The following is a 23,583-nucleotide window of genomic DNA, read 5'->3' as shown; positions in this document are numbered from 1 at the left end:
AAAATATTACAGTAATAATAAATTATATATGTTCCACAAAATTAATTAATATATATTTTTATTATTTATTAAATTTTTTTATTACAATTTTTTTATTTATTTATAATTTTTTTGTTTTTTTTTTCATCTTTTGAAAATAAAAAATATAAGAATTTACCATTTTAAATATAAAAATCCGTTTTATATTACAAAAAAAAAAATTTATTAATATTATTAGAAGTTTGATAAATAAATTATCAAACAAACGTCAAATTAAATCAAATATTTTCATGATATTTAAATAAATTCATGTCAAAATATCAAACTCGGTTGATTGAAAAAAAAAAATACATAAACTCTGTTAATAATAATTACAAACTAAATTATATAGTTATTTATAATTGGCGCGAGTAAAAAATAAAAATTATCTCAGTTATTATATTTCATTTAAATTGCGCATAATTGTGTGTACCAAACGAAAAACGTATAATATATATATTACAATAAATTTTGACAAACCATAATTATTGTCACTAATTTTGCATTATAACCTAGACAAAAAAAAAAAAAAAAAATAAAAACAATCAACTAATTTAGTTGCAGTTTATTACGACACTATTATTCTTTAGCCAATTCAATTGCTCACATTTTTCATTGATTATATTCAATATTTATCTGTATTTTTTTTTGTATTTTTTTTCAATTAACATTATTTTTTTATAGAAAATATATATATATTTTTTTTTATATACTTTATTGGGACAATGATTATTACGCGTTATATCCACCTCAAAAGTAAATACCATTTCCAACAATTGCCTTCACCCATCTATTGTTAACTTGCACCAACGAGTCACGAGACGACGTTTATCGATGTGAAAAAAATTAAAACAAAAAAAACCAATAATTCAGTAAATTATATTATAAAAAAAAAAAGTTTAAAACATGGCAAAGTTTTAAACTCTCAATGGCACCGACAAACGTAACGCGAAATAGTTTTTTTTTTATTATTTTTTCTACGCGTCTTAGGTGGATAAATCTACGTGAAAAAAATGGCACAGCCAAAAGACTTTGCAGCATTCAAATATTAATTGTTAATTATTTTTAAAAATTATTAAATAATATTTTACAATATCAAATAATGTCACGGTTGTTTTTTCTCCTTTTAAATTAATTAACAATTTTTTTTTTTTGAATGCTCGCATAGATTTATATATATACTACATAGATATATATATTTTTTTTTTAACTTTTCATTTTTCGAATATGAAAATAATTACAAAGTAGATAGTTTAATTTTTTTTTTTTTTTTTTTTTTCGATAAATGATTAAAAATATTTCACATTTATGTAGTCACAGTCTCAGGGATGACAATGATGATATTTAAAAGTAATAAAAAAAAAAAAAAAAAAAAAAAAACGCAAATTAATATAATGATGAATCTTTAGCTGCGTATTTGACCCGCATTGCGAGTTATTTTTTCAGGTGGTTCTACAATACTTTTTTTAGTATTTCCATTCAGCGTGCGTTTGCGGCTCTTCATAAAGTCTGAAACATAATAATTAAATATTATTAATTAAACAGTTATTAATCATTGATATTTATTGATTTGTTATTTTTCTAAATATATATTTATGTATTTGCTTTTATTTTCATTGGTTGCTAAATTTTTTCGTTCATGCTAGGGTGCAGGGTATATGGGGTTGTGGCATCTGCCCAAATTGATCGACCTTTGTAAGGATGATTTTTCTTTCAACCCAGCCACATGCCGAGCACGCGACAAATGCAATAGAAAATGCCCCCTTTTTTTTCTAGAGCTAACATTTGCACCCTCGTCATTGCCCCTCGTCGTGCTATTGTTATAAAGATTTGCATTTATAACCCGGACTCGAAGGACCCCCTTGCCATCAAATTGATCTCCGGCAAAGGTTCTCTGACCTATCTCAATACCAATACATATATGTATTATTGATATTTATTTTTTTTTCAAACATAGATCACATATAAAAATAAAACAAGCAAACTCTTGTTCGCTGTTACTGGTGATCGTATTTTTTCATTGGATGGAAGGTTTTTTTAATTAGGTTATTTGTTTATTAATTTTTTGTTTTTAAAAATTATCTAATTTTATTGTCAAGAGTCTATATGATGCAAATAAATAAATATTTTTGGATATATTTTTGGTTCAAGGTCGCGTCGACGAACCCGAGACTCTTGATAATTTATCGAGTGCGGGCGTATACAGGCACACAACCACACGATTTTGCAAGAAAAAATTCGTATCGAAAGACCAAGTTGTGTATGGTCAGGGTGGTCGTTATTTTTCGATGGTAAAACTACGCAAATTTATATCCTCATCTATTTATTGACGTATATTTTTGCCTTTTTTCAAATATACACAACAATTAATTATATCGCACATAAATGAAGCAACAAATTTTAACTTGAAACTGATTTTTATCTCAAAATATTCAGTGGGTCTTATAAAATACATCATCAATAATAAAAAATACTTTCTTTGAATGAAAACGAATAAAAAATATTTAAAAACAATCATGCGGGACAACATTTGAATTATAAAAAGTTTCAAAAGCCATATGGGTCACTTTCAAAATCTATTACACTACTCTTTTAACAAATAGCACGCTCTTTGATAAAGAAAAAAAAATATGAAACAAATAGAAATTGCAAACATGCGGGTAGAAAATCCGTTGAAAAACTTTCAAACATTTAAAATTTTTCAACTGTATATAAAAAAACATATTGCATAACTCATATTGTGTCTAAAAAAAATAAAAAATAAAATAAAAAAAACCAAACGTAAAAAAAATTTTTAGATTTTAAATAACCCCGAGATACGTGTGTATATCAACAAAAATTCCAAATATCTAGTGGAGGGTAAAAACCAGCTGATACCCCCATGTATGTTAAATATATTTTTTTTTTTTTCAAAGCACATCTCACGAGGGGGTGAGGGTAGTTTATGCACGCGTACGGGCCCCACCGTTCAGACATTAATTTCATATATTTCTACTACGATAAGGGGACAAAAAAATGCGAGGGGAAAAGAGGAGCTAGATATAAAACTATAGGAAAAAAAAAAAAAAAAAAAAAAGGATACATCCTTTGCACATATCGCCCCCTCACCCCAACAACAGCTGACCAATTTCTCATTAATAAAAGTACGTTACAAAAACCCCCTCTGCAACCCCTATTTTTCCATTTTCATATTTATATTTTTTTCTAAATATATTTATCTCTACCATACAACTTGTGCATATATTTATTTCCCCACGGATTTCCGCTATTAACATAATAAATTCATTTTATAAACAAGCTCTAAGAAAAATAAAAAAAATAATTATTCAAATACCTGAGATTATAATTGAGTCTTTTTGTAACGTATATATTATAATTTATTTTTTAACCAAGTGCTATTTAATAATAATACAAATGAAAGTCTTTGCACAAGCATCATCACAGTCACATCCTAAAATAGTAACAACGCGTGGGTACACTGTGCACTCGATGGAATATATAGCAACGACACAAAAATACAATCTGAATATTGAAAACATCCGAGCATAACATTCGAGGCGCATATATACTATTTAGTTATTTATTTATTTTTTTAAACTCAACCCAGTTTAACAGTAGTATCTCTCTCTCTCTCTCTCTCATAAACAAAAATACATATTTGAAATTTGTACGTGTATATTGGCGGGAAGCATGTGGCCAGATATGAGAGAAAATTAATGGCGTTATTATATTTTGAATTATTATTTTTATTATTAGAGCGTATAGAAAATTGGGGACATAGTACAAACGGCGTGTAGATATATGTATTTTATTTATGCGCGTGTGGAGCAATAAATTATCAAAGAAATATAATTATTCTCGAGGTCGATACGGAAAAAAATAAAAAAAAAAAAATGTCATTCATGACGTCACATGATTTTATTTGATCGTCATGGCTTATTATTTCAATTGTCGAGAGAGAGAGACAAATTTGTTAATTTGAGCCCCCTTGTTCAAATTGACCCACTGCCTTGTTTGATGTATATCTTTTTTTTTGTTTTTTATTTTCGTGCAAGATCTCTTGATGTCAGATTTTTTGATAATCTTTAATTAAATAAATTCAATAATACTTTGTAAAAAATAATAATTAAAACAATGAGGATAAAAAATATTAAGATAAAAATTTGACTAACAAAAGTACAAAATATATATTCAAGGTTAAAATATATAATGACAAAAATTAAATATAAATTAAAATTTATTATTTGTTTTTTAATCCAGCGAGTATTTTTGTTTTTATGCAGGCCAATTTTAATCAGAATGAACTTGTATATTGCTGAGTTGCTTAAATTGATAATAATATATTTTCGGGGCGTTAAAATTGTGATATTAAAAAATTTAATGATTCGCAACCAAGTAAAAGAAAAAAAAAAAACAAAATAAATTAACTAATTAAAAACAAAAATAAGCATTTACAAGATTGATAAAATTATATGCGCTTGTTTTTAGTGCAGAATATTGTGGAATCAGCTGAAACCGGACAATGATATGACGATAATAAAAAAAAATATATTTATAAATTTTTATTTATTGTATTCATTTTTAGATAAAACAATATGAATATATTTTAAGCGTGATATTTAAAACAGAGCATTGACTGATATAGTAACTAAATAAATTTATTAAGCATTAATAATTTACAAATAATCATCACATGCATTTTATCAATATTAAAAATAAATTAATATTTGATTTAATAATTTAATCAATGAATTAAATTTAGTCAGATGATTGTTTGTTGTATAATTTAATTTATAGTATAAATAATAACAATGAAAGTGTTAATTACCTGTGATACTTGTTTGTTTTCTAGCAGATACAGTAGAAACTGGTGTTGTTGGTTCTTGTAAAACAGTACATGTTTTTTTACCAGATGTTTTAATCATAAAATCATCAGCATTTGTATTTTCACGTGGTACTCTTGGTTCTTGTGGTGGTGTTCTTTCAGCACAACTCGCTGATGCATCATTTAAATATGTTGTTAATGTTGTTTTTCTTTTGTTAATAATTTTCATTGGTGATGTATTGTTATTGTTTTTTCTTGGTGATTCTGGACATTGTTTACGTAAATATGGCATACCTCTTAGTGCATATGGTTCTGGTATAACTTCTTGTGGTCCAATAATTTGCCAATCATATCTTGTATTACCACTTGGTATTTCAAGACGAAAATCAAAATCCCAACGTTCAGAATCAATTTTTGATTGTGCTTTTAATTCACGTTCAGCAAGCGCCCGCGCTGCTGCATGATCAACTGGTCCAAATAAATCCCGTCGGACACGAGCTAATGCAGCACGATTTGGTGATGCTCGTCCAACAACACCAACAACACCTCCACCACCTATATTTCTACTCATCTCAGTCATCATCGCCGGGTTCATCACCCTTGCGCTCATATTTTTTTTAATTTTACCAACTTATTTATTTTTTTTTTTATTATGTTTTCATCAAATGAAAACAATCTGACTTGGTCCTGGTTTTGTTTTTACTCCACAACTTGTATAACTCGTTGTAGCAACTATTTTTTTTTGTTTTTTTTTTATTTATTTACTAGCACACTATTTGTATGCTTGTCTATTATTCTGTCTCAGTCAGTTTTGTGGAGACAGAACGTCAGAGAGATACCCGTTGCGTAAAATAAGAAAAAAAATATATAATTTAATATATATACGCACAACACAAACACACAGTGTTTCAGTGATTTACGCCTGGCAACGTTGTGTCGATGTTTTATTATGATTATTATTGTTATTATTATCTTTTTATATGTATTTTTTTTTATCGTTGCCAAGTAGAATCAACTTGGCTTTTGAAAGAATGGCGGGAGAAGTCTTCCACTCACAAAAACAATTTTTTTTTGTAATATATTATTTAGAACGGAAATAATTTTATTATTTATTTAACTTTTACTTTTGATAATTATTATTATTTTTGTAGATGAAAACTGTGTGTATTTTTTTTAAAAAACTTGTACACTTTTTTTTTTCTTTTTTGTAACTGTAATGTTTATTTTTATTTATTTATTTTTTTTTGTTCTTTGTCACAATGTTTTTACTCCAAAAAGTGTTAAACTCCAAAAAATGTATTTTTTTTTTTTCCCTGGCAACACTGGAATTACAGCGAGAGTTAAAATCGTCGCTGGTACTTTCAAGACTCGTCGCTTTAGTTGCGCGGGATCTTATAAATTTTTTTTATTTTTTTAATATTTTTATAATAAAAGTGGCAACGTTGTACGCACTTGCGTGTTTCCGAGTCGAGGCGAATGGGTTGGTTACGTGGTATTCGAATCTTTGGACGCCGTGATGAAGCGGGAGTCGCTGATGTTCCCAACTATCTCAATTCTCAACAACACACACTATACTCCAAACAGTTAACTTCACTTTATTATTATATAAAAATCAATAGACTAAAAAATTATATATAATTGACTGTTTTTTATATTGCACAAAAATCATTAAAATTTATAATATATTTTTATATATCACAATAGCAAAAAAAAAAAACGAAAAAAAAAACAGAAAAATATTATAAATAATTTATAATTTTTTTTTTTAGCACGTGATTCATCAAATTATTATTTTTTTCAATCACACTTGTACACTTTTTATCACATATATTTTTTTGATAAATATTAAACACGCGTGTAATAAAAATTCGTTAATTCCCGCGTAAATATTCATGTATGTGTGAAGTTGATAATATTTTTAATATATTTTTTTTTTTTTCGGAGTTGACACGATGAGTGTGTGATCTCAATATCCAATAACAATATCCAAGTCTTCCCGCGTAATGTATAGCTCACAGTGAGCAGCGTGCTCTTTGTAAATTAATACAAATAATATTATTGCAATATTAACTAATTGTAAAAATATACGTTTTATTTTTTTTTAAGTTTTTTGATTACGTTTATTGCGCAGTTATGATATCAGAGATTATTTTATGAAAAATGATTGAAATGTCGAGCGCGAACGAGCGTAATGCACGTGCGAAGCGCTCTCTAGCGACTGAGATAGGCGCAATTTGATGCAGACAACCAGCGGGGCATTATTCGAGTTGAATTTATTCGGCAATTGTCGGTATTAATCGGTCGACCCGCCCCGCCTTTTTCCGAGCATGGTTTATACACAACACTCTCGACTATCACATTGAGCATTTTGTGTGAGAGAGAGAGTATAGAATATTATATACCGCATACACACATATATACTTTTATACGTTCTCTTCTAGATATATATATATATTTTTTTTTTTTTCATTTCTTTTTTACATTGACTCGCGTTGGTTGTTATTATCCCCCTTTACTCTTATCACCTCTTGCCCATTTTCATTGGTGCCCTCGTCCATACGATATTTCCCTCTCTCCTATATATTATTATGGTTATTATGTTTTGGCGTCCAGCAACTTGCTCGTTGTTGTCGTCGTTGTCGCTGTCGTTGCGCGGCCACGCTATAATTTCTCTCTCTCCCCCTTTCCCCTCCCCCAATTTTTAAATCATCGCTGATACCTCCCTCGTTGCTCTTTGGGCCCTTAGCCATACTATCGTCGCGAGAAGAGACCATATCGCCATACAAAATAACCGCCACTTTAAACTTCCCCCCTTTCATTTTGTCTATACTATACCACCTTATGTACACATATGGGTTTTTTTTTTTTTTTTTATATATGTAGTAAAAGAAATAAAAAATCATCATGTGGTGGCTATGCATTTTTAGACTAGACAAAATACTTTGGAGCACATTTATAGGTTTTTTATTTTTACTCAATTTATTTAATATATTTTTATTGATAATTTGAAAGATGATATATTTATTTTGATTATCATTGAGATCAATAATATTTATTGTTGGATTTTTAATCACATGGTGGTTTAATTGACGAGGAATTTTTTAACGAGAAAAAACACTTTAGCAATGATGATGAGTCTCCGGAGGCAAGCACAGTATTTACGTAACGGGCATTGACCGTAAAAATAATGTAAAATTATATTTTCATATATGAAATTTTGATACAATAAAAATATTGATAAATATTTATTAATTTTTTGAATATTGATCACCAAAATAAGCCATTAATCGAGTTTATAAATTTTTTTTTAAATTTGGAGTAATATTTATTTTTACAACACGTGTGATTATTATGAAATAAATTTATCTATTTTTTTTTTTTCATTTTCATACAGTCTTATGCAATATTAAGCACACCTTGGGATATTTTTTGGTATTTTTAACCTACGACAAAAGCAAAACTTTAAACTTGTCGAAACACGTCTCTCGATGATGACGCATTTTTATTACAATTTTTTTTTCTTTTTACATATTTATTTGCAAATGAAAGATAAAAAAAAATATATATAATTATATTTAAAAAAATAAAGACATTTTGATTGAATAAAAAAATATTAATTTTAATCTAAATTACTTGCTCGATCACTGACCCATTAAATTTTGTTATGTTCAAGAAAAAATAATGTTACCATATTTGGAAGATATCTTTTTTTTTCTTATAATATCTCCAGGTCTTCTATTTTATTTATTTATTTTTTATTCAAGTGACACTGTAGTGGAAGTGTGAAGGAACCACTTCAGACATAAATAAATTTTATCTTGATAATATTATTGAGTGTTTACATGGAGAAAGTCATTTTGATATCAGTGCGTGTCGAGTGTTATGATTATGAATATAAATTTATATTAAAATATGTATATTTTTGATATTATCTAATTATAAACATGTGGTTAAAATTTTTTAAAAACATCAATATACAAATACTTGATATATATTGATGCTTGCTAATTTTTACTTTTGAAAAATTTAATAATCATTATCTTATCTTGTCTTCATGATAATATTCACAAATTTGTTAGCTCCAAAAAAAATGAAATTAAAGAAAAAATAATATCAAAATATAAATAAACAATGAAAATTAATAATATATTTTATATGAAATTAATTTGAGGAAAATATAATATATTTTTTTTCATCAAGATAATTGAGTTAAAGTCATGAATTTATTATGTGTAGCTTGGTTAAGCATGTCTTTACTTGATTACGGTTATTTTTTAAAAATATTATTATTATAATTGAGAGGCAGAAAACAAGGCGGGAAAGTTTTTGATTCTCGTGGTTCGTATTATGTATTAGTTGACTGTACGTTTGCTCCAAAAACAAGCCAGTCGTTTTGTAAACAGCATGAAAATTTTTTTCAACAAGTGTAGATAAATGATCACGCGCAGTTGAGTCAGTTTTTTTTATTTTTTTTTTAATGTACACAGATACAAAAATACAAGCCTAGTAGTGAGTGAGAGGTAGAGAGGGAAAGAGGTCCATACTAGCATGGCCGAGATGGATTTGAATCATCTAGATGGCGCTACTATTCAACCGCTAAAATTTCAAATTTTCATTTGATATTTTTTTATCTAAAATAAAATATAAAGTCAAATTAATATTATTAATTTATTTTTCTTTTTTGGTACTTAGTTGGAAATAAATAGAGAATAATTTTGAGTCTTATTGTCAGTTTGTATTTTTACAAAATTTAATTTCAATTATTTCCACTTTTTATTCTTTTAACTAATTATTATATAGATTAATTACAAAAAATATTATTCTCTTTTTAATACAGTTTTATAAATTTGAATATAAATTATTTTTGGAATAAAGAATATATATTGTCGAGTAATTTTTTTTTTATCAAATAATAAAGTTATATTCTTGCGACAAGTGCATATATGACTAATGAAATTGCAAAGTGTGTTATCGAGCTCATGGCAATACATACACTGGATATAACACATATATTTATTCAAGGTAAAATTCTTGATAATATCTGGACTAAAAACACGAATACTTTCCCTTTTTTTTCTTTGACTTTCCTACTGCTCCTCAGCATTACAACAAAGACAAAAAATTAGAAAATAATAAATTAAAATAATAAATTTTTTTTCAAGTTAACGATGATAATTTTATAACAATTAAAAACTTGTTTGGTTATCGGGTAATATAATTTTATAGCTCATAAGTAATAAATTAAAAATAATGAAAAAATTAAAAAAAGAAAAATTTATCAAATGTACACATCAAACTGTTACACGAGTAAACTCGTTTTAATGGAGTAAAGCAAGTTGTTATATATTGTTGTGTTTACATTTGGCTCGTGGCTTAACTAAATAATGAATTTAATCAATTAAATATAATTGATCTTGTTAGGTGCTTAATAATAATCAATTAATACAAAAAATAAAAGAAAAAATTAAATTTATTACAGTTTTACTTGAGATGAAAAAATATTATTTATTATATTTTTTTTTCATTATAAAAAGAGGGAGAGATTTTTTTTTGAATACACAGGAGCTTTTGTTGATGCTGTGATTTTTTTCTTCACCACAATTGTCCAACTTCCGTGGGAATTTCATGATCGGAAGTGCAAATTTATATGCAATTAAATGACCATTCAAATTGAGGTAAAACAATTTATCAAAATATAAATAATAATTGTTTTTTTGGTTATTTAATTTATTTCCTGAATCAGTGAATTTAATTTATTTTTAAAATAATTTTTTTGATGATTTATTTTGTGTCGATTTGGTCAGGAAAAATTAGAGAAAAAAATAATATTTTTGTGGGTTGGGTAGGGTATAAATTGAGGGTAAAGATAAAATACAAACATAAAACAGACAGATGTATATTTTGTTCGTATAACGACATGGATCTTTGACTGTGTCTCGCATAACTCAAAATACGATAATTTTTAATTTTTATATTTTTACGACTACCCTCTTTCCTGCTGCAACAAAATAAAAAGGCACGCGTATGTCAATTGTTTCCAGATTATTTTAAAAACCAAAAAAAAAAATACAAATTTTAATCGTAAAAATTATTTATTTATTATTTTTTACAAATTGTTTATTTTATTTTTTTTTATTTCTCATAATTTTATCTTAACAAGTACACATGCTGGTACTTGTTAATAATTGCACAAATAATAATTTGAAAAAAAAAAAAAAACATAAAATGGTGCTTAAAAATTAAATAATATTAATAATTATTTTAAATAATTGAATACATTTTTTTTTATATTAAAAAATAAATAATAATTTTTTATTTGATTTGACTAGATTCCAAATGAATTTGTTTTTTTTTTTTTTTTATTTGCTACTAATTCGATTAATTAAATTAAAAGTGATTATTAATTGTTTAATTAATTCCAATTGATAATATAAATCACAGAAAATTTTTGCTAATTTAAATTATTTTTAAATAAAGCAAAATAAAAATTTAAAATTTTTGTTTTTTAAAATATCGTCATTGCTTTTCGTTTGTCGTGTATAAAAAATTAATATCAAATTTTTTTTTTGAGTCTTTTTGATGATTATCAAATACTATCTTGGCTCAATTAAAATAATTTTTTGTTTATCTTATAAATATAGGGCCTCATTTAATATATAAATATTTAATTTATTAGCTTTTTTCGGTATTGTTTTTAGCTTCAATATTATTTTTCTTCTTTTCATCTTTTGTAATATCTTGGTTTGAAAATTCTTCATCACCCTTTATCCATTCATAACGACCAGGTAGTGGTTCCTCTTTTTCAAAATCAAAATTCCATCTTTCTTTTGCCTGAAATATTTAAATAGAAAAAAAAATATTTAATATCTAGTTATGAGATCCTTTTTTTTTTTTTTTAATTCAAAATTTACGGCTTACAACATATATAAATTTTAATAATATATTTTCTCTAGAAAATTTTCAATATAAGGTCATGCATCTAAACTATTATTATGCATTCCATTCACCCCCAATATTTTAGAGAAAAAAAAAAACTCACATAAATTAAAAATCAAGTCAATAAATTAAAAAAAAAATATACAATTTAAAAAACTATTTCTAGATTAATAACAATTAAAAAAAAAAACATTAATTAATTAATCAATAAAAAAAATATCCAAATAATTACTTTTTCTAAATTTTCTTTGGCATTTTCGACAAAATAATTGGCCTCGTTATCAATGGCACCACGTTGATTATTACCACTTGATGATTCTTCATCATCAACAAATAATTTTCTTCTAACATTACGATGTTTTAAAGCTCTTGTTTCATCATTTCCCTCTTCCATTGCTAATCTTGCACTGTAATAAAATAAGCAAATTAATTATAAAAACAAAGCCAGTAGTATATTTTAAAAAAAGATAATAAAATATTTTAAAAACATGATAAATAATGTGTGAAGGTCATGATGTGCATATGCACTTTTGGAGTTAATGTTTTGATAAATAAATGTATAATAATTGTATACGAATGCCGACACGCGTCATATATAGCACTGGCCAAGAACATCAAGGCAATACGATAAGAAAGCAACAAAACGGTAAAATTGTTGTTGGTCTGTGCGAGTGTATATGACATCGACGATGGAAAAATAAAACGGTACAGTCACTTCGTCATATTGTTGATGGTTCAAGTGCCGTTTAACGGATGTATATTTGTGTATGATTTTTTTTATTTTTTCATAGCTAATAATATCATTATCACTATGCACGATTTCCTTTACAAATTAATATTTTTTTTTTTTATTATTATTATCAACTTTGTCAACTATTTTTCTATTGGTCTTTTTTATTTTTTTTCTATCGCTTGGTTATTTTTTTTTTATTTTTTCTTTTTGTTCACAAGGCTATTTGTACTTTTTTTTTTTTTTTTTTTATATTTTCTTATCAGATAAACAATCACCACTATCCCACGTGCGACCAATGACCACACACTATTTATGATTACAAAAATTATTATTATACTATTTTTAAAAACGTCATTAGTATATTTAATGTATTTTTTTTTTAAATTTCCTAGAAATATGTTGAAAAAAATCGAAAAAAATGATGTTTTTTATTTTTTAAATATTTTATTTTGTTGAGTTGAAAAATAATATTATTTTACAAATGACATTGTATTTTGACAGTTTTAAATAATTTTTTTATACGATATAAATATAGAAAAAATGTTGACACTTACGTTGTTGTCAAGCAATCCATTATATCCAGATGTATACTAACACAAATTGATATATTAAAAATAGCAATAATGATAAAAATATTAATGCTAGTTTTACGTAACTAGCTTTGATAATAAATGCAATGGCTGTATGTTTTTTGTTTGAATGTGAATCGAGTTTCGAGGTTACATGTTTCACAAAAATAATCGATAATCGCAACTTATATATGGGGGTGAAATTTAATAGGGGAAGTTTCGGCGTGCGCAGCTTGAATTTAATTTATTATTATAAATATTAATTTTTAATTTTATAAATATAATTTTTACCTAGATACTTAAATATTTAATAATAAAATTTTATGCAGAGAAGATAAATAGAATACTGATTCTTGCACGGAGGCTGAAATGCAACTGACAACAGAAGGTGTAGTAGTTGTTAGAAATGCGAGTTACAAGTATATAGTTTGTTCTATACAAGAGAGAGAAAGTCTCATTGCATTCGCGTTTTATTATAGCCGTAAGTTTCTAGTATATAGCCTAGATATTTATATTAAATTGAGAGAGCCATTCTCAATGACGAATCAACAACAAACTTGGTCAAATTATTAACCGGTCATTCATCCCATTAATCATCATTCATTCGTGATAATTAATTTAATTTTTATACTCAAAATTTTCATAATTTTATATATTTATTTATTTTAATAAATTATTCAAAATAATATATGAATTTTATTCGCAGTAAATATTTTTTTTTATTATTGAAAAATCACGTAAAATATTGATTTCTCGGGTCAAATTTATTTTTTATTTTCACACACAATGCAATTCGACACTGACTTCCCAATTCTCATGTAATTGAGTAAAAAAAAAATGAATTATTCTCGAGATAAAAATTGGAAAAAAAAAATATAAATAATTTGTTGTGAAGTCTTGAAAAAAATGCTGGAGGCTCGATGGGATCGACGACCATATAATCAAATTCACGGTTAACGGCTACTCGTGTAGACACAAATATTCGCATAAGCTTGAAAATTTTTTGGTTCCAATTTTTTTTATTTTTGCATTTTAAAAATAATTCTGGTATAGTGAGGAAAAATTTAATGTACATTTCTATTCATTGTAAATTTATTATTGCATAAATTCAGTGAATAAAAAAATTATATACAAAGTGCATTTCCGTCGGATGATAAAAATATTAAATAAAAATTTTTATTAAATGTATCATGACGATGTAAACAAAACAAAGGTTAATGACTTTCCCAGCAATTATTAATTTTTTTATACTATATATAATTGTAATTTTTTTTTTTTTTAAATATAATTTCCCACATTTTTTTAAATTTATAATTTTTCCATAAGTTATTTTCTATGGCAATTTTTTCTTCATTTAATTTTTCCATTATTAATATTTTTATTTGCAACAAAATCTTTGTTTATTTATTTTTTTTTTCAATTATTAATGAGAGTTTTGAATTGTTTACACTGTGAAATGTCCTGAAAGGATATTCTCAAGAATTTGAGAACTTTGTGTTGAACCACATTTAAAGGATTTGTGGTTTTTTTTTGGGTGAAACAATAAGCCCTTTGTATTTTCAAAAATATAATTGAATGATAAATTTATTTGTTTAATTAATTTACATATTTATTTGATAAATTAATAACAAATGCTTTTTTTTTCCCTCAATTTAACTGGACTATTATTTTTATTTTTTTTTGTTATTTGTTTTTCAATTACTTTTTCTTTTTTTTTTAGTTGAATATATTTTTCCATTTATTTGCTTGATGGTACTTATTGAAAAAATAAAAATTACAGATTTTTCCACTTAGCAACGGAAATCATTGGTGAGAAACATTGACCGCACAAACCAAACTTTTTTTTTTTTTAAATTGAATTTAACCATGCATATCTTGCGTGTACATCGTCTAAACTTCTTTGTACTTTTTACTTCATTTAAAACGAGTTTACTCAACTTCTCACTCGAAATTATTCCTTTCACTTTTTGAAAATTTATTTAACCACATATTGCGAATTTTGATTATTTTTGAAAATTTCTTTTTTCAAGTTTAAATTTATGTTGTATTTATTTTTGTTCTTCAAACAATTTTAATACGATTATAATTACATTTTAAACACCGTCAATTATTCATATGGTTTTCTGTCATAATGACTGGTTTCATTTATCAAGTGTATTCCACATTCGCAAGTATGTAATTCGAACATTGCATGCATTGAACATTAAGGCTACGCATTGATATAAAATAAAAATATTCAAATTCAAAAAAAAATCAATTAATACTGTTGTTAATTTTGAAATTATAATTATCAAAATTTAGCACCCTTGAAATTTCAAAATTTACTTGGCCATTTGAAAAAAAAAAAAATCATTTAAAAATTTTATTAATACAAGTAAACCAAGAAGGCTGCAATTATTATCAATTTTTTTTTTTTTTTAAAGCTCAAGCTAATAGTCAAAATAAAGAAGGATTTACTTGAAAATTTACTCAAATGAGTATTGAAAAATATTTAATAATTTAAAACAATAAAATCATGAGAGGCATATTTTTTTTTGGAGAAATAAATTAATCAACTTGGAGCCAGCAGTCGCTTTCTTTTAATTTTTGGATTTTATTCATTTTTTTTTTTTGCTACAACCAAACACCTGCATTAAAATTGGCTGGTTTATTTATATCGAGATTGAAACGTAATATTATCAGTAGTACAATGTATAAGGGCAGATAATTATCTCGTTATTTCAAAACTAAATATGGAATTTTTTGATTTGCCTGAATGAAATGCATATTCATTCATTTTGTCAAGCACCGTAACGAAATTAAAAAGAAAAATAAAATAAAATAATTCACACATATATAATACATGTGCGTGCGTTTTAATTTCTTAAAATTTATTTCCTCGTTGTCGACATATGCCAAATCTCAGGGCCAACTGTTATTTCCTGCTTGCATTCCTTCGACCCTTAAATCTATTCTCAAACAAAAATCTCAATTTATATATTCATACGTGCACACACGTTTTTTATAATAAATTATTCAATAAACTGTTAAATATTTATATTCAATCAATTTTTATTTCATCTAATTTTTATCAATAAAATTATTTTCAATCTTTCTATTCACAAAATCACAAATTTTTTTAAAAAAAAAAAAACGAATAATTCTTATCTTAATAAATAAAAAAAAATTATTTTATCTCGAGGGTAAATTTAACAATAACTAGGTTTTTTTATTCTTCCATTTGCAATTGTCATGGTATTTAAAAAAAATTTTTTTTTTAACTTAGCAGTCATGGTTCCCCTCAATTTTAAAATACCCCCTTAATTTTTTCATGCGTTGATGTGTAAGTTAAACTCCCTTGTAATTTAAAATATAGGCATGCACATTTTTAAGACATTTTATTTTTCCACTTTGACTATTCGTCTTAACCATATCCTCTGCCATAAAAATAAGACATTTTGTTCATCCGGCGGGGTTAATATCGTATTTTACCTTTCGTAAAAAAAAATATCGTTTTTATAAAGTCAACTGACACATTTTACTCATTTATTTTGACAAACGGATACAAATTTATCGCTCTTTTTCCGGTAATTTAATATCTTGACAAATGTCTTTATCAGTATAAAGAATAAAAAAATAATACCATCACCTCATCACCTATTGCGCGCGTATACAATCAAATGAAAAAAAAATAAACAAAATAATTATGACACCACACTTTTATATAAGCAAGCTTGCGTGTGTGGTTATACTTGTTTTTACGTAAATATAATAATTATTTTATGACAAATTAAATTTTACATTTTCAAGTTATATTGATGATTCACACAAGGCTCTAGCATATTTCGCGGTTGATGCATGACCTCGTACGAAGAGTGTGATCTTGCGCGAGGTCAGTGCAAATATGTATGTGTGTACTCGACGACGCAGGGGCCCACCAAATGGGTGTGGATCATAACGGTTTTATTCATTCGAGGGCAATATCATTATTTTATTTTTTTATTTAAATAATTTTTCTTTTTTTTACACTTTGATATTTGCCGACATTGAAAACACTTGTTGTTTATATTTATTATTGTATTACCAATTGTATTTCTTCGATTTTATATTTAAATATTTTTTGTTTTTTATTTTAAAATGACTGATCGTGTTTAACGCCTTGTTTATAATATTACAATTATTGCTGACCTTGCTGATTCACTTGTAATCGTCACCTTGTCAAAATATATAACATTTAAAATTATGTTTATATAAACACATAAAGTTTTCATAAAATTATATTGTGCAATCGTTGAGTATATATTTATTTTATTTTTTTTTCAACAAGAAAATTTTATTGATAGATAATTTATTTACTTGGACATTATAATATATAACCCCCGGGAGAAAAAAATTCAAGTAAAATGACATCTTTGTGTATAACAATGAGAAAAAAAAAAAAAAGAAATATTATAAAAGTTAAATTGAAACGAAGTAATGTTTTCTGAGAAAAGCTAAAGCTTTGTGGGCGTTTATTGCGTGAGTTCTAGTGAGTTTCATGCAGCATCAAGTACACACTCTGTTCTCTTGTGAAAATTACCAAGGTCTTGGTAGATTTCTTGCGGCCCTCATGAATTGCACAAGAACCAAGAGAGCCTCCTTTTCACGTCACTTATATTCACTGTGGAATTCACGCAGTACCGAGCCAAGTAGTTTGGTTATATACCTTTTGAACAAAATAAAAAATAAAAAATGATTCGCTGCAATTATCCGCAGTAAGGGATCAGAAAGAATTGAGAGCAACTCAAGCAAAATAAAATGAAAAAAAAAAAAATAACTAACCGAGAATTTTGTTGCCAGGCAGAGAAAAAAATAAATAAAAAAAAATAATCCCAAAGTACTCTACCCTTTCACATAAGAATAACATTAAATTTACCTGTAATTTTTTGTTTTATTTATATAAATACTTGAATAATAATTAATAATTATTTTAATAAAAAAATATTTTCTATTTTTAAAAAATATTTGTTTAAAAATAGCTGCAATCTTCCGGGAGGTAATGAACCTGCGTTCATACGGGTTGCTTGAATTTTGTATTTAAAAAAATATTGTTATTAATTTTTAAATACACTCAAAGCCACTTGTAAAAAATTTTTAACGACAATGACAATGTACAGTATATACAAAACAACGAAACTCAAGACGAGCTTGGTCCCCTGAATAAGGTGAAAAAAAAGTAATCTAAAAAGATGAGAACAAAAATGAGTAAAGTATATTTTAAAAAAAATTTCAAGTCGCGTAATATTACCCTGTTAAATCCCGTATGTAACGTTAGTACTAAACTTGGTGTATATATCCACTGGAGAAAAAACTCCAGTAAAAAAAAAATAAAATTAACGAAAAAATAAAAAAGGGGAACGCCGGATGGAACTCTCAAGCGCACTCTCAAGTGCCATATATACTTTCTTTTTTATATATAATAAAAATATATTATTTTTTTTTTTTGTTAGCAAAAATAACAATTTTTATTGTTGAATATATATATTGTGTGTATTTAATCCCGTTGTCTCTTTGTTTTTGTACGCTACATGTATCACGATACATAAAATTGAAACAAAGGATACATTGTTCACACAAAAAGTATATGAGTTTCATCGTATGACTCTGATTATTATTAAAGGGAGGGAATTTAATGAATGTCAGTAAACAACCGAGCAAATGCAAACGACAAAAATATATATATAAATCCATATATATTAACATAAATATATTTATTTAAATAATTGAAATTAAATGCTTACCGGTGTCTAGCTGCCAGCATGTTTACACAATTTTTTCTTTCAAGTAAAAATTATTTATTTAATTAAAAAACAATATGATAATTAAAAAATGACAATATTTATGTTTTTTATATTTGCCAACAAGTCTGATGATAATTTGTTGTTGTTCGCCGTTTATCAATGTGATTAAAAATTAATAAAAAAAATTGATCAAAATTGACAATGCGTTTGATCACAACTCAGACATACGAATAAATGTTCACATGCTGACGTCTTATTCGCATCCACTCGTTGCAAATTTAAACCCCCTCTCTACTTGTACAATTTTAGAAGTGTGCTTATTTATACCTATATATTTATATGCATATATACTTGGAATTATTCCGCAAATGAGTCAGACAGTGTGAACGCGCATAAAACAAAGAAAAATAAATAAAATATATATAAATTGATAAGTGGAAATTAAATAAATAAATATTATTATTGTTTAATATATTTATTTATTTATTTAATATTTATGCTGATGCATGAATATTATTATTTTTTTTATTATTATGTAATTTTTAAATGTTTTTTTATTTTGAATTTTTGGATATATGCACGCGATGAGAGGGGACTGCGATATTTATAGAACCGCAGTTGTGTTTCTGGAAGATGTATAATTTTGTCATTTACAAAACATTAAGATAAAAATATAAAAAAATAAAAATGCTTTCCTTTCCTTCGAGACATCAAGGATTATAAATTGCCCTTTATATTTAAAATGTACTTGGGGCTGTGACTCGTGCGGAGAATTCTATTTCCGTAAAATATAATCATGTGGCAGGATGAAGCTGCAGATGCAGAGGTGAAAGTTTTAGTATATTTATTTTATTTTTTTCTACCCTCAGTTTAATATTTATTTTTATAATTAATTCGGTATACAAATGAGTCAGTAGAAAATTTTTTTTTCATGACCAATTTATAATTTTTTTTTCATTGTTATTATCAAAAATTTATTAGAAAAATATATTTGCATTTTAATTGAACGTCAAAAACAGTTTCCGGGTATCAAATGAAATTAATGTCTGATGAATGATTATCTTTGTTGAATATATTTGTTTTTATTTATTTTAAAACTGCAGTTTTTATATATTGATTTACATTAAAAAATTAATTGAAGTATTTATATGTAGGATATCAATTTGAAGTCACTCAATTGCGATAATAGCACGAGGCAATTACTTTACAAAGTCAAATATTAATTGACCACACATACACAGTAAATAAAATAAACAAATAAATACTTACTCATGTGAAAATAAAAATTATCTGTAAAAATTTAGTTGCAATATTTTTTATTAGGATTTATTTGAGTATCAAACATTTTATCTTTTTTCTATAGCTTTATACTATAAATCACCTCTCAAAATATATTACTAGTATCTTTAAAAAAAATGTTAAATATAAAAAAAAAAAACCTCTGTATATTTTATTTCTTATATTTCGCTGGAACAAAAAAAAAAAAAAAAAAATGATTGTTATTTTATGTCGTTCAAACCATTAACTAAAAAAGATTACAAAGTCCCTTTTTTTTTCTTTTTTCTCGGAGAGTGAAGGAAGGTTTTTTGTTGATGATAATCCCCAGCAGTCAAAATAATGACAGTAGCTATCTCAAAGTGCAAAATGCATTTTTGACAGGAAATAAAATAACTAAAGTTCTTTCTGCTAAATAATAAAATTCAGAGAATCTCTAAGAATTTTTTTTTCTTTACAAAAAGGTCACTGATCTTGACTTCTGTTTATGGAATTTTTATTTTGTTGAAAAAAATATAATTAAAGAAAGTAATGAACTTTTTCGAATCGAACAAAGTTACATCCACCGGATGAACTTCAAAAAAAAGAAGAAAAAAAAAAAATATTTAATGTTTTTTATTTTGTCAAATGAAAAAAAGAAGAAGAAGAAAAAATAAGATTTCCGTTTTTTTATTTCTGCAATGTGAGGGCTTAAATTTATTTAACAGATTTGAACGTTACATTTGTTTTGAAATTTAAACGAAAAATTTTCGTCACCAGTCGTACGGAACGAACGAAACAAACGGACAACTTAAGTCTTGTGTGAGCATAAAATTTTGCCCTTTATTCACGCTGGTAGTTATTTCACGGTTCAGGGATATTCTTGACATAGCCCTACAGACAGGATCTAGGTGAGGCATCCGTTTATTCAAACAGATCAACGAGATTTGTCTAATTATCGTTTAAGAAATAATAATAATTTTTTAAATCCTCTTTAAAATACTTTTTCAATAAATATTAATAAAAGAAAATAAATTTAAAACCAGCCAAATTATTATTAAAGCCAATCCAAAATTTATTTGGCAATTTATATTATTGCTTATTCTAATGTAAAATAAATTTTTAAAAATAAAATCTTTTGTTCTTTAACAAATTTCTTTTACACTCATTTCTTCTTCTTATTTTTTTGCCCATTTAAATATAATTTTTTTTTTATTTTCTGCACTTGAAACTAATGCAGCCACTTTTTTTTAAATTTATTTTTTTTTTCTCTTTATTCTGTCTCAAAGGCTGCAGGTGCAAACCAAGTCCGGAAATGTTCAACGGTCTTCGTGAATCAAAAATTCTTGTAATCCAGATTTAAAACCAATTTTGAGGATTTTTTTTCCCTCTTTATTATTCTTATATATACTTTTATTTATTTTTGTTTATTTTTTATTTTTTACAGATTTGAGTACTGCAAGAGCTTGCAAGCTTTCTCATTGAAAATAATTTTATTTATAAAACCAAGCGGATGTCGGTGAGTTTTGTTCTCTGTTTAATATATTTTTAACCTGAAAAAAAAAAAAAAAATTTGCAACAGTCCCGAATTTTTATTTGCGGGAACAACGAAAATTTTTATTATTATTATTTTGTTTTATTAACATTTTGCGGTGGTCTTGGTCCAAAGATCTTTGTTGTTTAACGTGAAATAGCCCCGTGGGACATGCCCGAATGGGTAAATGTACTCCAACCCCAAACACACTTGGGATATTTCGTTTCTGGTGTGGCCATCTCCTATGTCCTCTCTGGTTGTAATTTAATCGGCCTTGACCAACGACTATATACCTCCACATTCGTGTGAAATTCAATTCGTTAATTATTCAGAATAAAACTATATAATTTTATCCCGAGATACTCCTTATCGATTTCATCAATAATTAATTAATTAAACGACACAACACCTGTTGATGAAAAATTTATATAAAAATATATTTTAAAACACGTTTAAATAGACAACAAAAAATGAAGAATCAAGCAAAGCCTCGAGAGATTAAGCTGTCCCAAATGAAAATAATTTTTTTGTAAATAAAATAATAAAAAAATAGGCACGCGTAAATCGTAATGATATGTCATGAATGGGCCTTATTGAAATGCTGATGGCTATCCCAGGTAAAAGGTAAAATAATTCTGAAACCCCTTTTATTTAACTGGCGTGTGTGCGACCCTATACCCTCATTATTTGCATATTTATTGAGCAAGAGGGTTTTTTTGTGAATCCATGTCACGACGTCTATGATAGACTATACCTTTGTAGAATATAAATAAATGATAAAGAAAAAAAAATATATACATTGTCAAGTTGTACGAAAAAATAAAAAGTATTAAACCGGAAAAGTCAAATGGACGATTGTGGATTAAAGCTTGACAAGATAAATGCAGTTGAACGAGTTCATTAGACTGCTCTGATAATACCATTGTGTATACAGTAGTTTATACTTATATATTTTTTATATATACCTTTTTTTTTTTTATTATTTTTACCTGCCTGTGTTTTTGAATACATACAACACGAGGCTTTTTTTTTTTTGCTACTCGTGTTCCGCACTGTTATTTATCGCACCACGACCTGAGTTACGGCTTTAGCGATTTCATTTTTTTTTTTTTTTATTTATTCTTATCCTCACGTCGAATATATTTTTTTTTTTTTCTTTTAGCTGCTTTATTATTTATACTTTTTTTTTTTTGGTGCTTCTTCTTTTGAAAGTTCTTTGGAGGAGACGTCCGACAGTTGGCCACACTTTGTCTCATGGACATTTGTATGATCCCATGAGAGATTTGGCTTTTTAAATTACGCGTAAAAACAGGCAATTTATATTAATTTTTATTACTCCCAGTTGTATAGTTATTATATTAATTTATTGCATATTTTTTTTTATTGATTTTTTAATTTTTTATATATTTTTTTAAAATTAATAGTTGTATATAAAAAAATGATATCAAGTTTTGCAACAATTTTTTTTTTAAGTTGAAAACAAAAATATATACTTGGAGATTTTTTTTTTCATTCAATTATACTGTATATTTATGGTTTTTTTTTTTTTTTTTTTTTGATGAATACAATTTTAAATAATGATAAAGCCAAGTGCTATTTTAGGATCTTTATATACAATGTGTGGTTTCGTTTGAACAAAAAGGACACGATTAACAATGGCAAAAGAAACTTTGATGAGAGACTTTGAAGAAAAAAAAAAATATATATATAACAGACAAAATGAGCCGTTGGGTTTTAAAAGCCAGTTTAAGACTTAAGGGCTAGTCTCCCAAGATGGTCCGTAATTGTCATCTTGTTCGTAAATCATTGCAATTTTATGGCTCTTCATAAATAAAACGATAAACAATCAGCAACAGAGTTTTACGCGATGCTAATGGTTGACTCAAAAAATATCATAAAAAACTACTCAATTCATATATATATGTTAAAAGAATAAATTTTTTTTTTTCTTTAAA

General features: G+C 26.0%; 2 protein-coding genes across 6 annotated transcripts; both read right to left on the bottom strand.

Annotated features, from left to right (window-relative positions):
• Nucleotides 1-735: 735 nt before the first annotated feature.
• On the bottom strand, nucleotides 736-7,090 carry LOC122848517 (cyclin-dependent kinase inhibitor 1). Its single transcript, XM_044146628.1, has 2 exons — nucleotides 4,847-7,090; nucleotides 736-1,527 (listed from the first exon to the last, which is right to left on the bottom strand). Exons 1-2 carry the CDS (start codon nucleotides 5,451-5,453, stop codon nucleotides 1,424-1,426), a joined length of 711 nt encoding a protein of 236 aa, XP_044002563.1. The 5' UTR covers nucleotides 5,454-7,090; the 3' UTR covers nucleotides 736-1,423.
• A 4,239-nt stretch (nucleotides 7,091-11,329) lies between these two features.
• Nucleotides 11,330-19,128, bottom strand: LOC122848522 (cyclin-dependent kinase inhibitor 1-like). 5 transcript variants are annotated; one of them, XM_044146636.1, is made up of 4 exons: nucleotides 18,841-18,931; nucleotides 17,640-17,765; nucleotides 12,012-12,186; nucleotides 11,330-11,674 (listed from the first exon to the last, which is right to left on the bottom strand). In XM_044146636.1, the coding sequence occupies exons 2-4, from the start codon at nucleotides 17,669-17,671 to the stop codon at nucleotides 11,516-11,518; spliced, it is 366 nt and encodes a 121-aa protein (XP_044002571.1). In that variant the 5' UTR covers nucleotides 17,672-17,765; nucleotides 18,841-18,931; the 3' UTR covers nucleotides 11,330-11,515. The 5 variants fall into 5 exon arrangements, with proteins under 5 accessions (XP_044002571.1, XP_044002573.1, XP_044002572.1 ...); XM_044146638.1 differs by lacking the exons at nucleotides 17,640-17,765; nucleotides 18,841-18,931 and adding exons at nucleotides 13,067-13,102; nucleotides 13,373-13,681; XM_044146637.1 differs by lacking the exon at nucleotides 17,640-17,765 and having other exon boundaries at nucleotides 11,331-11,674; nucleotides 18,841-19,128.
• Between the last annotated feature and the right edge of the window lie 4,455 nt (nucleotides 19,129-23,583).

Source organism: Aphidius gifuensis, linkage group LG2 (assembly GCF_014905175.1).
Source record: "Aphidius gifuensis isolate YNYX2018 linkage group LG2, ASM1490517v1, whole genome shotgun sequence".
Classification (NCBI taxonomy): domain Eukaryota; kingdom Metazoa; phylum Arthropoda; class Insecta; order Hymenoptera; family Braconidae; genus Aphidius; species Aphidius gifuensis.
Note: the sequence above shows the minus strand (reverse complement) of the source record. Positions and strands in the feature narration are given on the sequence as shown.

What these genes read in the sequence shown, in the direction of transcription:
- LOC122848517 (XM_044146628.1), bottom strand. Translation starts at nt 5,453, where the DNA reads ATGAGCGCAAGGGTGATGAACCCGGCGATGATGACTGAGATGAGTAGA. An exon ending in AAAACAAACAAGTATCACAG is followed by an intron (nt 1,528 to 4,846) that starts GTAATTAACACT and finishes ATTATGTTTCAG; the next exon opens with ACTTTATGAAGAGCCGCAAA.
- LOC122848522 (XM_044146636.1), bottom strand. Translation starts at nt 17,671, where the DNA reads ATGAGGGCCGCAAGAAATCTACCAAGACCTTG. An exon ending in AGAAATCTACCAAGACCTTG is followed by an intron (nt 12,187 to 17,639) that starts GTAATTTTCACA and finishes ATTTTATTACAG; the next exon opens with TGCAAGATTAGCAATGGAAG. An exon ending in CCAAAGAAAATTTAGAAAAA is followed by an intron (nt 11,675 to 12,011) that starts GTAATTATTTGG and finishes TAAATATTTCAG; the next exon opens with GCAAAAGAAAGATGGAATTT.